The sequence below is a fragment of the Citrus clementina genome, unplaced genomic scaffold (genome assembly GCF_000493195.1).
Source record: "Citrus clementina cultivar Clemenules unplaced genomic scaffold, Citrus_clementina_v1.0 scaffold_8, whole genome shotgun sequence".
NCBI classification, from domain to species: domain Eukaryota; kingdom Viridiplantae; phylum Streptophyta; class Magnoliopsida; order Sapindales; family Rutaceae; genus Citrus; species Citrus x clementina.
The window spans coordinates 14063590-14075758 of NW_006262022.1; the positions used below are offsets into that span (position 1 = coordinate 14063590).

Consider the following 12169-nt stretch of genomic DNA (forward strand, 5'->3'; position numbering starts at 1 on the left):
TCCTGACGGTTGCATTGCAGAGTGCTATATTGCTGAGGAAGCACTTGAATTTTGTGTTGAATACCTTTCAAATTGTAATTCAATCGGACTACCTACTGGTTGTCTAATTGATTTTACACTCGAAAGGCCACTCGGAGGTGCAAATATTAAGGTGGTTGATGGCCCTACATTGGCGCAAGCGCACCAATGTGTTCTGGTGAACACCCCCGAGATTCAACCATACATAGAGTATGTGACTGAAAATTTGAACCTCTTTTTCATTAATTTTTTTTCAATTTTAATAATTCTGTTGGTATAAATTTAGGGAGCATTTGGCCTTATTGCAATCAACACACCCTCGTCAATTAAAAAAGCCTTTATGGTTGCCAACCGAGCACTCCCGTACGCTTGTTGATTGGCTGAAACAAAAGGTTAGATTAACTTCATTAGATCTAATAAAAGTATCCAAGTAAAAGCGCACAAACTTTTCTCTTTCAACTAATAATTGTGATTTTATTAATTGAACAATAGGTAACAACTGATAAAGCAAATAATGTAGTGGTTGACGAAAAAGTATGGTGGCTGGCAAACAAACCCCGCTCAAGCGTGGTTACATATGATGGCTACTGTATTAATGGTTTTAATTTTGCTACAAGAGATCGGGACAGCAACCGCATAACACAAAACAGTGGCGTTTATGTAGTTGCTAACACTTTACAGATTTCAAGTTCGAAAGACAAAAATCCTCATTCTGGGGATATGCCTTTTTATGGGGTTGTCAGTGAAATTTGGCAGCTTAATTATCTAGGGGTTAAGAACGTACTTTTCAAGTGCGATTGGGTAGATGATAGAGGGGTTAATGTTGATGAGTTAGGGTTCACTGGAGTCAATTTAGATCGAATAGGCTACAAATCTGACTGTTTCATTCTAGCTCGTCATGCAAAGCAAGTGTTTTATGTGAAAGATCAGTTAGATAATAGTAAATCAGTTGTTTGTTCAGTGAGCTCAAAATGTAATTATTCAAATGAGGACTTGTGTGATGGCATCGATGAGTATGCACCATTAACCAACAATTTTCCAGAATGTAAGTTAGGTTTGGGTGATGAGGAGTTTGTGTCAGAGTAGTTGTTGATGTTTTTCTTGTAAATATTGGTGCGGAAAATGAATAATCCAGCTACTATGGCTTATTACCACTACTTCCCGTAAGTCACCAACAAATTTGTTTTTTATTATTTTATTATTATATTAGGATATATTAGGATATTAGATTGGTATGTGGTGCACTCATCCACTTTGATGTATTTACAGGTTTGTTGGAGACATGGCAGAAAAAAGGAGCCAACATTTTATCCAGATCTAGAAGGCAGACCAAGACGAAACCTTACAAAAAAGAAAGACCTGCAGAGAGGAGCTAGTGACGACACTGAGGTTATGTACAATTCCTACGGAGTTCCAGTTGGCAAAAAGAGAAATGATCTGAGGAACTACATTGGGGTGATTGTACGAGAAAGAGTTCCAATTATCTATAATGATTGGAGGAAAGTGCCACTAGACATCAATGAGACGTTATGGACTCATTTTCAGAAAAAGTTTAAGTTGAGTCTTAAGGCGAAAACCCAAGTGTTGAAGTGGATGGGAATTGCATTAAGGGGCTTTAGATGTAAGTTGGCCAATGAATATATTCTGCCCAATGCAAACAACTTGAGTTCACTGAAAAAGCCTCCTCTTGAGTATGAAGGCATTAGAAAAGAGGACTGGAAGAGCTTTGTTGATAAGATTTTATCTGAAGCCTTTCAGGTATGTTTAAAATTATGTTAGTTAGATAATATTATTGAGTTCATGTAACCATTTTAATCAATATCCGCTTTGTGCAGGACAAAAGTTAGGCAGCAAAGGAAAAAAGAGCAAAGAATATGTACAATCATCACTTGGGCAGCACAGGATATGCTGGGTTGTTGCATAAAAGAGTAAGTATAATAACCACTCTATACAAACTTATGACATTTTCAATACAAATAATAGGATGATTCATACCAGTTTTCAATTCAATTTTTGTTGAATTATTACAACAGTTAGACCTCAGAGTTACTGAGCGCGAGATTGACCGTAGTAAAGCATGGTTATTGGCTCATAGGAGAAAAGATGGAACTTATACACCTGAAGTGCAGCAAGTGGCTGAGAGAATTGTAAGTTTCCACCACCACTGTCATTATTTAACTTATTTGTTTTTTTATTCCTAATTTTGATCAAATTATTTTTGTATTTATTTTGTAGAGTGAGCTAAGAAGTCAAGTTGAGCAGGGAACGTTCCAATCCCAAGGACCGAATGATATCCTAGGTGAAGCACTTCAAAAGAAGCCTAATGGAAGTCGGGTGCAAGGATTGGGTCAATTCATCACCCCATCCATGTATTTCAATGTCCCTGACCCCACGGAGTTGGCGCGAGAACGGAGAATGTATCAGGAGAGTTTCAGTTTATGCAAGCTCAATTAGATCAAATGAATGCAAGGATCAACGCCTGCAACAACATTGAAGTTGGCAGTTCCAACTTTCCTAACTCCAAAGGTGGTTGCAGTGTTAAGATGGAGATATATCGTCGATCACCCAGCAAAGTTACTCTAAAGTCAGTGACTAACAACCCCAAAGCAACTCCAAAGTCAGTGACCAACAACCCTAAAGCTACCCCAAATCAGTGACCAACAACAACCCCAAAGCTACCCCCAAGTCGGTGACCAAAGTTAGTCCAAAGTTAGTGACCAATGACCCCACTGTTTGTCCAAAACCTGACAAAAACATCAACACACCTCCCCTGCCATCCCCTGCACAGAATCCACCCCCAGTAGTTTGTGAAGCCACTTCAAAAATCACCCCAAGAAGATCTCCAAGATTAACTCCTTCAAAGAGAAAAGTGGATGGCTGAAGGTCTCCTACAAATGTCGTGGTATATCTGTATGAACAGAAATGAACAACAAAGGAACCCATTGTTGTAAAACCAGTGACAACAAGGAAACTGGTTCTGAGAAAGAATACCCGTGGAGCTGTGAAAGCAAGAAAAGAGAACAAAAGTTCACAAATGAATATCTTTTCTTTGATGATTGAGAGCTCCCTGCCACGGACGATTATGATTGCCCATGATTTGAAGACTTTTGGTGTCTACTGGGAGAGCAGATTGGACGAGCAGATTTGCAATGAAGTCATTGAGTTTACAGAGCTCTCAAATTCTGTTTTGGAGATATGGATCAAGTAAGAAATAAAAAACTTGATTTATGTTCTTACTATGTTTTCTGATTTTGCAAACTGTCATTTATTTATTTCTTATATTCATGCCATGAAAGTTTCTTTTTTTAATAGACACTTGTATGAAGAGATGGATAATGGCAGTGGTGTTATTCCAATTCAATTTGGATGCATAACTAAGTTACACCCAAGTCAAGCAAGCTACCCAAATAGGTGTTCCTATATTTCAGACCTTTTGGACAAGATTCAAATAGCCCAAATAATTGTCTTCCCATATAACCCAGGGTATAGTTTATTTATTTTTTGTCTATTTTATTTTTTAACATAAATTATTTAAATTTATCTTGTAATCTGTTTGTTTTTTTTACTTGTTTGTTTAGTGGCCACTGGGTGCTAGTAGCAATTGATATGGTGAGGCGAAAAATTTATTATCTTGATCCATTATGTGATAATCCTGATGATGAGTTGAAGCAAATGGTGAATGAGTAAGTTTAATTAGTTTACTTAATTCTTTATTAATTTTTTATGTTGTAGATTAATTTGTTGCATCTGTTATTTATTATTTATAGTGGGATAACAATGCATCAAGTGAAGAGTAATAAAAAGAAGGTTGTGCAGTGTGTCTCTGTGAAGGTATTAATGAAACAAAGTTATGATTTCCATTGTTACTTCATCAGTATATTTGAAACTAAGTTTATTTATTTTTTTTTAGTGTCCGAAACAAGCTGGAACCTTTGAATGTGGTTACTATGTGATGAAGTACATCCAGGATATTGTTTGCGATTTGTGCATTCTTGAAAATAATGTGAGTTTCTCCAGAACTTGTTTAATATTTGTTCGAAGAATGCATTGTGAAATGGATTTTCTTAAGTGAATTGTGAAGATGGTTAATGGGTGAACAGTTTGCTGCTTTATGCTTGAAACTAGCAATATAATCATATCTTGTGCTAGGGATTAGAGGAAGTGTTGTGTATGTTTAGGATAATCACATACACTTCATTTGCCATATTTATTATAGGTAAAAGCTATAACGCTATATACATTTTACTGAATGCATTCAACATGTTTGGAAAAATTAATGCCAATTTTTACTGTGTTCTACTATGTATTTAAGGCACTTTAGTGAAACCAAAATGACTGGAGCTGTTGCATGTACAAATAGAATGCATATAAATCTCAGTGTTCAGTGTTAAAGTATTATTGAGCAATGATTGGACCTGCTGCATGTACAGATATAAAGCATATAAATCCCATTGCTGAGTGTTAGAAGTAATATTGAGTAAAGCAAATAATATATTATAAATTATCAACTTCTTAGACAGCTTTGGTAACCGTTGTTTGCTATGGTAATACAATTTATTTGCATGTTCTTCAGTTTTGATGTTAATCCTGGCAAACTTAAAAATATATGTTGTTATTGTGTTGTTCTATTTTAGGACAGATTCTATAATATATGAATATATTTTGTTGCTTTATTTTTGAAGTTCAAGGGCTGTAATGAGTACACTATGGACGATCTTTCGCAACTTCGCGATCAGTGGGCGATGTATGTTGCAAAGTTACTTGTAGCATACAATAATGAGGTAAATTATATTTTTGCTTGTAAATATCAAAGAATTGATTTTTGTAGCATAGTAGCTAATTGATTCTATATACTGCAATTATAGGTGGCAAAGGTGAAGGGAAAGGCAAAGATCAAAGAGTAGATGTACTGATTGTTTCCTGCAAACTGTCATTATGTGTTCATGTAAATATTTGACATGTTTTCAAACAATATTTTGGATATTTGTATTACTATTTTATTTGATATCTATTTAAATGTTGGTACGAATATTATATACTTATATTTAAGTATTCAAATTTGTATTTTAGTTTAATTTGAATAGATTTTCTTTGAATACCATTATTTGATTGTCAAAACTAAAAGAATAATGAAAATAATCGAGTAACAACAATAATTTCAGCACCATTTAATCGAAGCCATTAGCGCTAAAAAATGATTCAGCATCATAATATTAGTGATGCTATAGTATTACAAATTGCTGACACTAAAGTATTAGTATCCGTTTATTCTATCATGTCATATCCCAGTGTAAAACAAACTATTGACATGTAATAATTGTTAGTAAATACTATTACTATAGTGTCATAATATTTTGTGATACTATGGTGAAAGTAACTTTTAACAAGTGATCATTATCAGTAATTACTAATACCATACTGTCATAAATCTGGTAATACTATAGTAACAGTAATCACTAACACCAATTACAAGTGTCACTATTTTTCTGACTCCCAGATTACTGACACAATTAACAAGTGTCAGTAAAAGTAATTTCTGACACTATTCTAAAGTCAGTAAAGACCATTTTTCTAGTAGTGTATCAACAACAAGCTCAGATAGCTACACTCTTTATTCTCTTAGCTCAGCATTGTCAAGTTACCAACTCCAATTCTTTGGTGTGATAACCAAAGTATTGGTGATTTAGCTATAAAACAAGTTTTTAATTCTAATGAGTCTAAACATATTGAATTAGATACTCACTACATCAAAGATAAGGTGCTTAGAAAGGAATTAGAATTCAGATACATCCCAATTGAAGAACAAGTTGTAGACGTTCTCACCAAGGCTTTGTCATTTCCAAAATTCAGTTACTTCAAGTCCGCTGAATGTTGTAAGTAGACCTTTGAGCTTGAGGAGAAATGTTAAGGAAGCTCACATTTGCAAAGAAGTCAACAAAATACAGGATCATAGCAACTGCTGCATTTAGTTATGAGTCGATGACATGGACTGCCAACTGGCACCTGGTTGTTCTGTGGTTGCTTGTACACGTGATGATTAGTTAAAGCTATTCTAATTAGTAGCTAACAATTGTAATTAGTTAGATAGTTTTAGCTAAGTAGCTGTACTTGTATATAATGGCTGTTCAATGTACTGATTCATTTTAACAAGAATTGAATGAAATAAAAGTTTTCAGATCCAGCTCATTTTTTTTCATTTTCTCAGCCAACAAACACTCAATATCTCTAATGACATTACGAGCCTGAGATTTTTATTCATGGTAACGTGTAAGCAGTGCCGCCATCTCAGCGTAGAGATCTTCCACGGCAGCCATATGGAAAGGGATGGACGAGAATTGGAAAGTAAGAATTAAGAAAATTTAAAAAGTTGAAGTTGAAGAATGGAAAGGAATCATGAAACAAGCTAGGAAAGATGTTAAGGGAGGCGAGAGATGCTAAACAGCTAGCTTGCTTAAGGACTGAAGATTAGTTCTGCTCAGTTGGGAAACTTATCAAACATTTGGTGTGCCAGAATCAAATCCCATCAAAACATATCTGAAAAAGAATTCATAGATTCACAAACCAACATTCTAGATTACAAATTGACTTTAACAGTAATGTAATTGTTCTTTGTTTTATGCAAATGCAATCATTGTCTCAGCAATGTTACTTGGACAAGAATTCTACAAAATTTTGACAAAAGATCGAAAATTATAGAAAATCAAATAGTAGCGTTAAATACAATTTTTATACAAATTAAGAAAATAATGATATTATAATTTCATTAAATTAGCGTTAATGAATTCAAAAGTGTTGATTTTTATACAATTACCTCTGAGTTGTTTGTTTTTTTTTCAACTTTCTCTCATTCAAACCAAAATTGAGAATTATAATAATCTAGAGAGTGCAAATCCTGCGAAGATGTGCTGAGATTATAACTACGTAATGTTTCTACTCTCAAATTTTAATCAATAATAAACTTTGAGATTTCGTAAGAAATACAGATGATTTCACAGATAATAATAGTGTTCCAAGTGGTTGACAAAACCAACCAAATAAGACGCCTTGATTGAGTTCTACTAATATTATATATACAGAATCCCCTCTTGCTAATAATATCTGAAGTATATCTGAAGTATCAAGTTATTAATATTACTGAAGGAGCAATAATTGCTTGCGAGAAGCATTATACCAGCGAGCATAAGAAGCATGAAGGTTAGGCCAGTCAGCAGAAGAGCAATAAGTGAAATGATGAAGCCATAATGACAACACTTGTTCTTGTTCATCTTCTTGTTCAAGCATATCAATAGTCTCTTCTAATACTTTCTCAAGTTCAGCTCTTTCGTTCAGACTCATTACAGGTACATTGACGCCATTGCTACCTCGGCAAAGCAATGGTAGCCATGATACTAGCATCTTCTTGTTCGTTTTCCTTTGTTCCTCTTTCTTGCCTTCTTCGGGTTCTTCTAGGCTGAGGTCTTTGGCATGCTTGAAAAAGAATGCTGTAAAATAATATTGAATAAGCAACATTCGATAAGTATACCAAGAAATATTTGTTGTGTTTAAACACTGCTTAATGAGAAAGTCATAAGATTGATTTTATGTGTCGATGTCAAATTCTACGGTTTTAAAATAAATTAAAATTATTTTTTCTAATACACTGATATATTTTAATTAGAAACCTATAACAATACGAATTATAATCCTCACATAATATCAAAAAAATATCTATTATTAAAACTCAATTCTATATACTCAAGCTTGAGTGCATTGGATTGTGCTAATGGATTTTAGATCCTACAATTTAAACCAAATAAAAACTTAAGCCAAACCGATGCAAACCATAAATTTCAATTTGTTTTAAAGAGAACCATATCAAACACTTGGACCTATTTTTTAGATTCAATTTTCTCGACGCCCCGATTTTTGAGGTCCAATTTTCTCGAGGCCATCCGCCTGTTCAATAGAATTTGAAGATTGGTATCGTGGCCTCAAATTTCGGGCTCTTTTCTTCGCTGGCCTCCAGTGACCTTGGGCTTTGCTGACCGTTTCTCCATGGCCCGCCCAGAAATCTGGTAATAGTAAACTAATATTTGAAAATTTTAATTGAACTACGGCATGTGGTGTGCCTCGGATAAATATAGTTTGTGGAAATTTTTTCTGGTTTTATGTGAAAGGTCAATTAAGGATTGCTATCAACTTGTATCATCATAATTATGACAGCTTGAAAAGAGTGTACTATTTTTTAGTGACGCGGTCATAGTAATTCACGATAAAGTTTTGAATCCCAATTACCATAATAGCAGTCATCACTTTCAAATTTTATCATGTGTTTAATTCATCATTCATATGCTGCAATATTTCCTTATCATATGTTTATTAGGCCTGAAAGGTCAATAAAGGCAGCTATTGAAAAATTTTAACATAACATAATATGAATCTGGTCAAGTTACATAAAATTGTAACTTACAGTAACTTAAGAATTGTTTCCCAAAAACTTAAAACTATTTGATAATTAAATTCTACTTGGCTTAATTGGTGCAATTCTTAGGTTGTTGTAAATTACAACACTATCGTAAGTTATCCACACCCATATAACACATATATTTAGGATTTTGATTAAGTGAAAGATGTATGTGTACAATTGTAATTAAGACATCTATGAAGCGGGACCTGTAGCTCTTTATAACAAAAGTTCTCGTGATCGCTATTCCATATATGTGTGTGTGGGCGCATGCATCATCAGCGACATTATTTATTTTTATAATTGTATTTTAGTGCGTAGTTTATCAATGTTGATATGTCATAAATGAAATAAAAAACGTTATTATAAATAAATAATATAAATATAAAAGAAATATATATATTAAACTAAAAATTTTATTCATTTTATTTTTTAAATCAACTAATGTTAAAATTACACATACAATTTGTATTATATACCCAATACACAACACACTACTAGAAGCAATCGAATCTAGTTCAATCTTAGTATATCTCAATCCTATCCAATACAGTACATTCCTAGTCTACTGACCAAAGATGTCCTACCACTACAAAAGTTATAATCCAACATGGTTACCGTCACAGAAAATCGTGTCATTCAATAAATTAAACTATCATCTGCCGTAGTTGTATACTTGTATCTAATAAAAAAAAAATTCACATAAAAGTGTCTTATACCGATTATTTAAATCTAATAATTAATTCTATTTGTCAACCACTCTTTGGTCAAGACGTTAATGACTCCCACATCATTATAACACCAAGAGTTCCGTCTCTCTAAGTTGTTGTGAGTGTAAAATTTTTATAATTTTTTCCAAGGTTTGCTATTTTAGGCTTAAAAAAACCCTCTTCTCCGCTAAACCAAATATGAATGTACCGAAGAATGGCACTCTGCCTTTACAGCTTTTGGATTTTAAAATTCACTCCTACTGACTCCAATGTTAATGATTTTATTTAAAAGTTTATTTCAATAATTTTATTAAATCATTCATAGCATTATAAAAAGGGTCTCCATTTGGTTGGTTCACAATTTTTATTTGACTATATACGTGTGCGACAAAAGAAAAGCTTCACATGTCCTGGATATACTTAATTGCAAAATCACCGCAAGCTTTTAAGTTTGAAGCACATAAAATTATTGCAAAAGAACAAATGATTGCAACTAACTAATAGTAAAAACTTTCTAGTTGACGATGACATCAACGATCAGTAGTAACCAATAGAAGAATTGGCTTTGAGAATAAAAAGCATATTCTTTGCCCAAAAATCAAAACAACACAAGTGTTGCAATTTAGCCTCCAGAATTTTTATTGTTGGATTCGTTATTATTCCATCCATGTTATAATTTTTGTGTTGAACCGTTGAAATTTTTACTTTACACTTCCAATTTTTCTAATGGTTTTTAAGTTTCATATTATCTCAAATGTACTATTTCGTTGATATATCCATAAGTTTATTGAATATAGTTCCATAAATTAAGTTAATTAGAGAACAAGACCACTACTACTAGATTTAAAAAGATATATCTGTTCTTACAAATATTCTACAAAATATATTGCCCACAAATTCACATTTTTGAGAATAAATTTATTACAAGTCATTTTAAGAAAATTCTAACTGAGGTCTTAAAGAATTTAGAACACCAATCTAATATTATTTAAGATGATGACGGATGAGATCTCTACTACCAGACTTAAAAAAAAAATTCTATATATTCTTATTATATTTTAAGAGATATGTCGCTCACAAAATTCGTATTTATGAGAATTAATTTATTATAAGACATCTCTTAGCAGTTTTTGAAAAAACAAAGTTTAAGTTTGTACGAGAGATTTAAAATTTTGTATTTCACACACATTTGAAAAAAAAAATTGATGCGGAATTAAATTGAAATGTAAATGCCATTAAAAAATAATTAAATAAAACTGTAAAAAACCACACCTGAGATCTTGACCAAGGAACTTTGGAGGCGCGGCTCAGCTGAAAGAGCAAGGCAAGCCAGATTCGAAGCCGATGCCCACTTTCCAACAGCATCATCAATATAACCACAGGCCGCCAATTTCTCAGCCAACCAAAGCAATTCAGCTGCCAGTTTGTCAGCCGAGATCCCAGACCGGTTCACCTCGTCCGAACCCAAACCAAACCGGGTCAACACTGCCCTTAAAACCCGGTTCAACCTGCACTGAACCGGGACAACGCCATCCCCGCAACCACCCAGTTCCAAAACTGCGGCTTCAAGTTGTCCAAGTGTCCTCGAAAAAGCCACCGATAGAACAGTTCTGTTGACTTCACGTAACGCTTGAATGTTATCCCTATGATTCTCATCAATAAGCCTCTCAGCTAAAGATCTAACAACTTGATACTTTCGGGAATTAACGGGGATATCATTAAGGATTGATAACAACTGTGAAAGTGCTCGAGCGATACCCGAGTCAGCAGAGGGTGAGGCTGAGGCGGAGACGTAATTGTCCTTTTTGGGAGCGTAAATATAGAGAGAATTGGAGTTGAAAAAAGAAGGGAGAAAGGAAGCAAGCAAGCGTAAAATGAAAAGAAAAAAAGTGATGAGTATACATCGAATGATTTCGAGGAGTTTGTATTTTCTGGCTAAGCTTAAGAACGATTTATCTGCGTAGATGAAAATGGAAGTTGCAAGGTTACGAAGAAGCAAAGGGGCTACGCTGATGCTGCTGGGTGTGTTTTCCATCATGCCCATCTTCTTCGATTTATTTTCCTTGTTGTTTGGCTTAAGAGAACAATAAATTTTGAGATATATATGCAAAGGAAATGGGGGTGGTGGCGTACAGTTGATTTTGATGACTAATGAAGAAGAAATTTGTAGGCGCATTTTCGACCGTAGAATTGTATATTGTAATTTAAGGTTTGATAGGGATGGGGGCAATAGCTGTTTTACGGGTGCCGCTTGAGAGACTTTATTTGTTTAAGAGAAGCCAAATCTATGTATATAAAGGCCTAAAGGGGAATTTATTTGCACTAAAAATCTCTATTGGTTATAGACAATTCGGGATATTCGGAGAATTTTCATACAAATGTCTCGAATATTATCAAATCTCAGAATTAAAACAAGATGCATGGTCAAAACTTATGGCTTTGAGTATGGGGGTATGCGAGTCTTTTCAAATTTAAGGGATGTTAAGTAACAAAGAGACGCCAAACCCAAGTCAATACGGCAATACAGATTCTGAATCCTCTCTGATTTTTCCTAATTTTTGAACGAGATTTTGATGCATGCCATTTAAAAAAATTTTAATTAGGATTTAATTTATTTACAATTTTTGCAGAGTAACGGAAGTTTAAACTTATTTATCACTCCTCAAACCTTCATGATAAATTGTAATTTATTGTAATTTCCACTTCTTTCTCTATTGCCTTCTTCCTATATGCCTCCATTAAATTTTAGTTGTAAATCTTAGGAAAGAAAATAACATGAAAAAATTTCAAGAAAAGAAAAAATCTAGTTAGATTATTATTTTTATTCTATTTGATCTTATTGAACCTTGAATATAATAGAAATTGAACTGGTCACTAAAAGATTTTTTCATTTTTTTCTAATTATCAAAATGGGCAAAACTATTTAGTGATGTTGTACCAAACACCATTTTGATATTTTCTTTAGCAATCTCTATAGTTTTCTGTACCTAATAAACAT

General features: G+C 33.6%; 2 protein-coding genes across 2 annotated transcripts; one reads left to right on the forward strand and one right to left on the reverse strand.

Moving 5' to 3' along the window:
• The first annotated feature begins 3100 nt into the window (after positions 1–3100).
• LOC112096380 lies at positions 3101–4922 on the forward strand. The gene is made up of 7 exons (XM_024179810.1): positions 3101–3222; positions 3331–3501; positions 3597–3701; positions 3786–3849; positions 3929–4021; positions 4701–4799; positions 4884–4922. The coding sequence occupies exons 1-7, from the start codon at positions 3101–3103 to the stop codon at positions 4920–4922; spliced, it is 693 nt and encodes a 230-aa protein (XP_024035578.1).
• Positions 4923–6929: 2007 nt separating this feature from the next.
• On the reverse strand, positions 6930–11303 carry LOC18033785. Its single transcript, XM_006423794.2, has 2 exons — positions 10444–11303; positions 6930–7499 (listed from the first exon to the last, which is right to left on the reverse strand). The coding sequence occupies exons 1-2, from the start codon at positions 11213–11215 to the stop codon at positions 7150–7152; spliced, it is 1122 nt and encodes a 373-aa protein (XP_006423857.1). The 5' UTR covers positions 11216–11303; the 3' UTR covers positions 6930–7149.
• Positions 11304–12169: the final 866 nt, after the last annotated feature.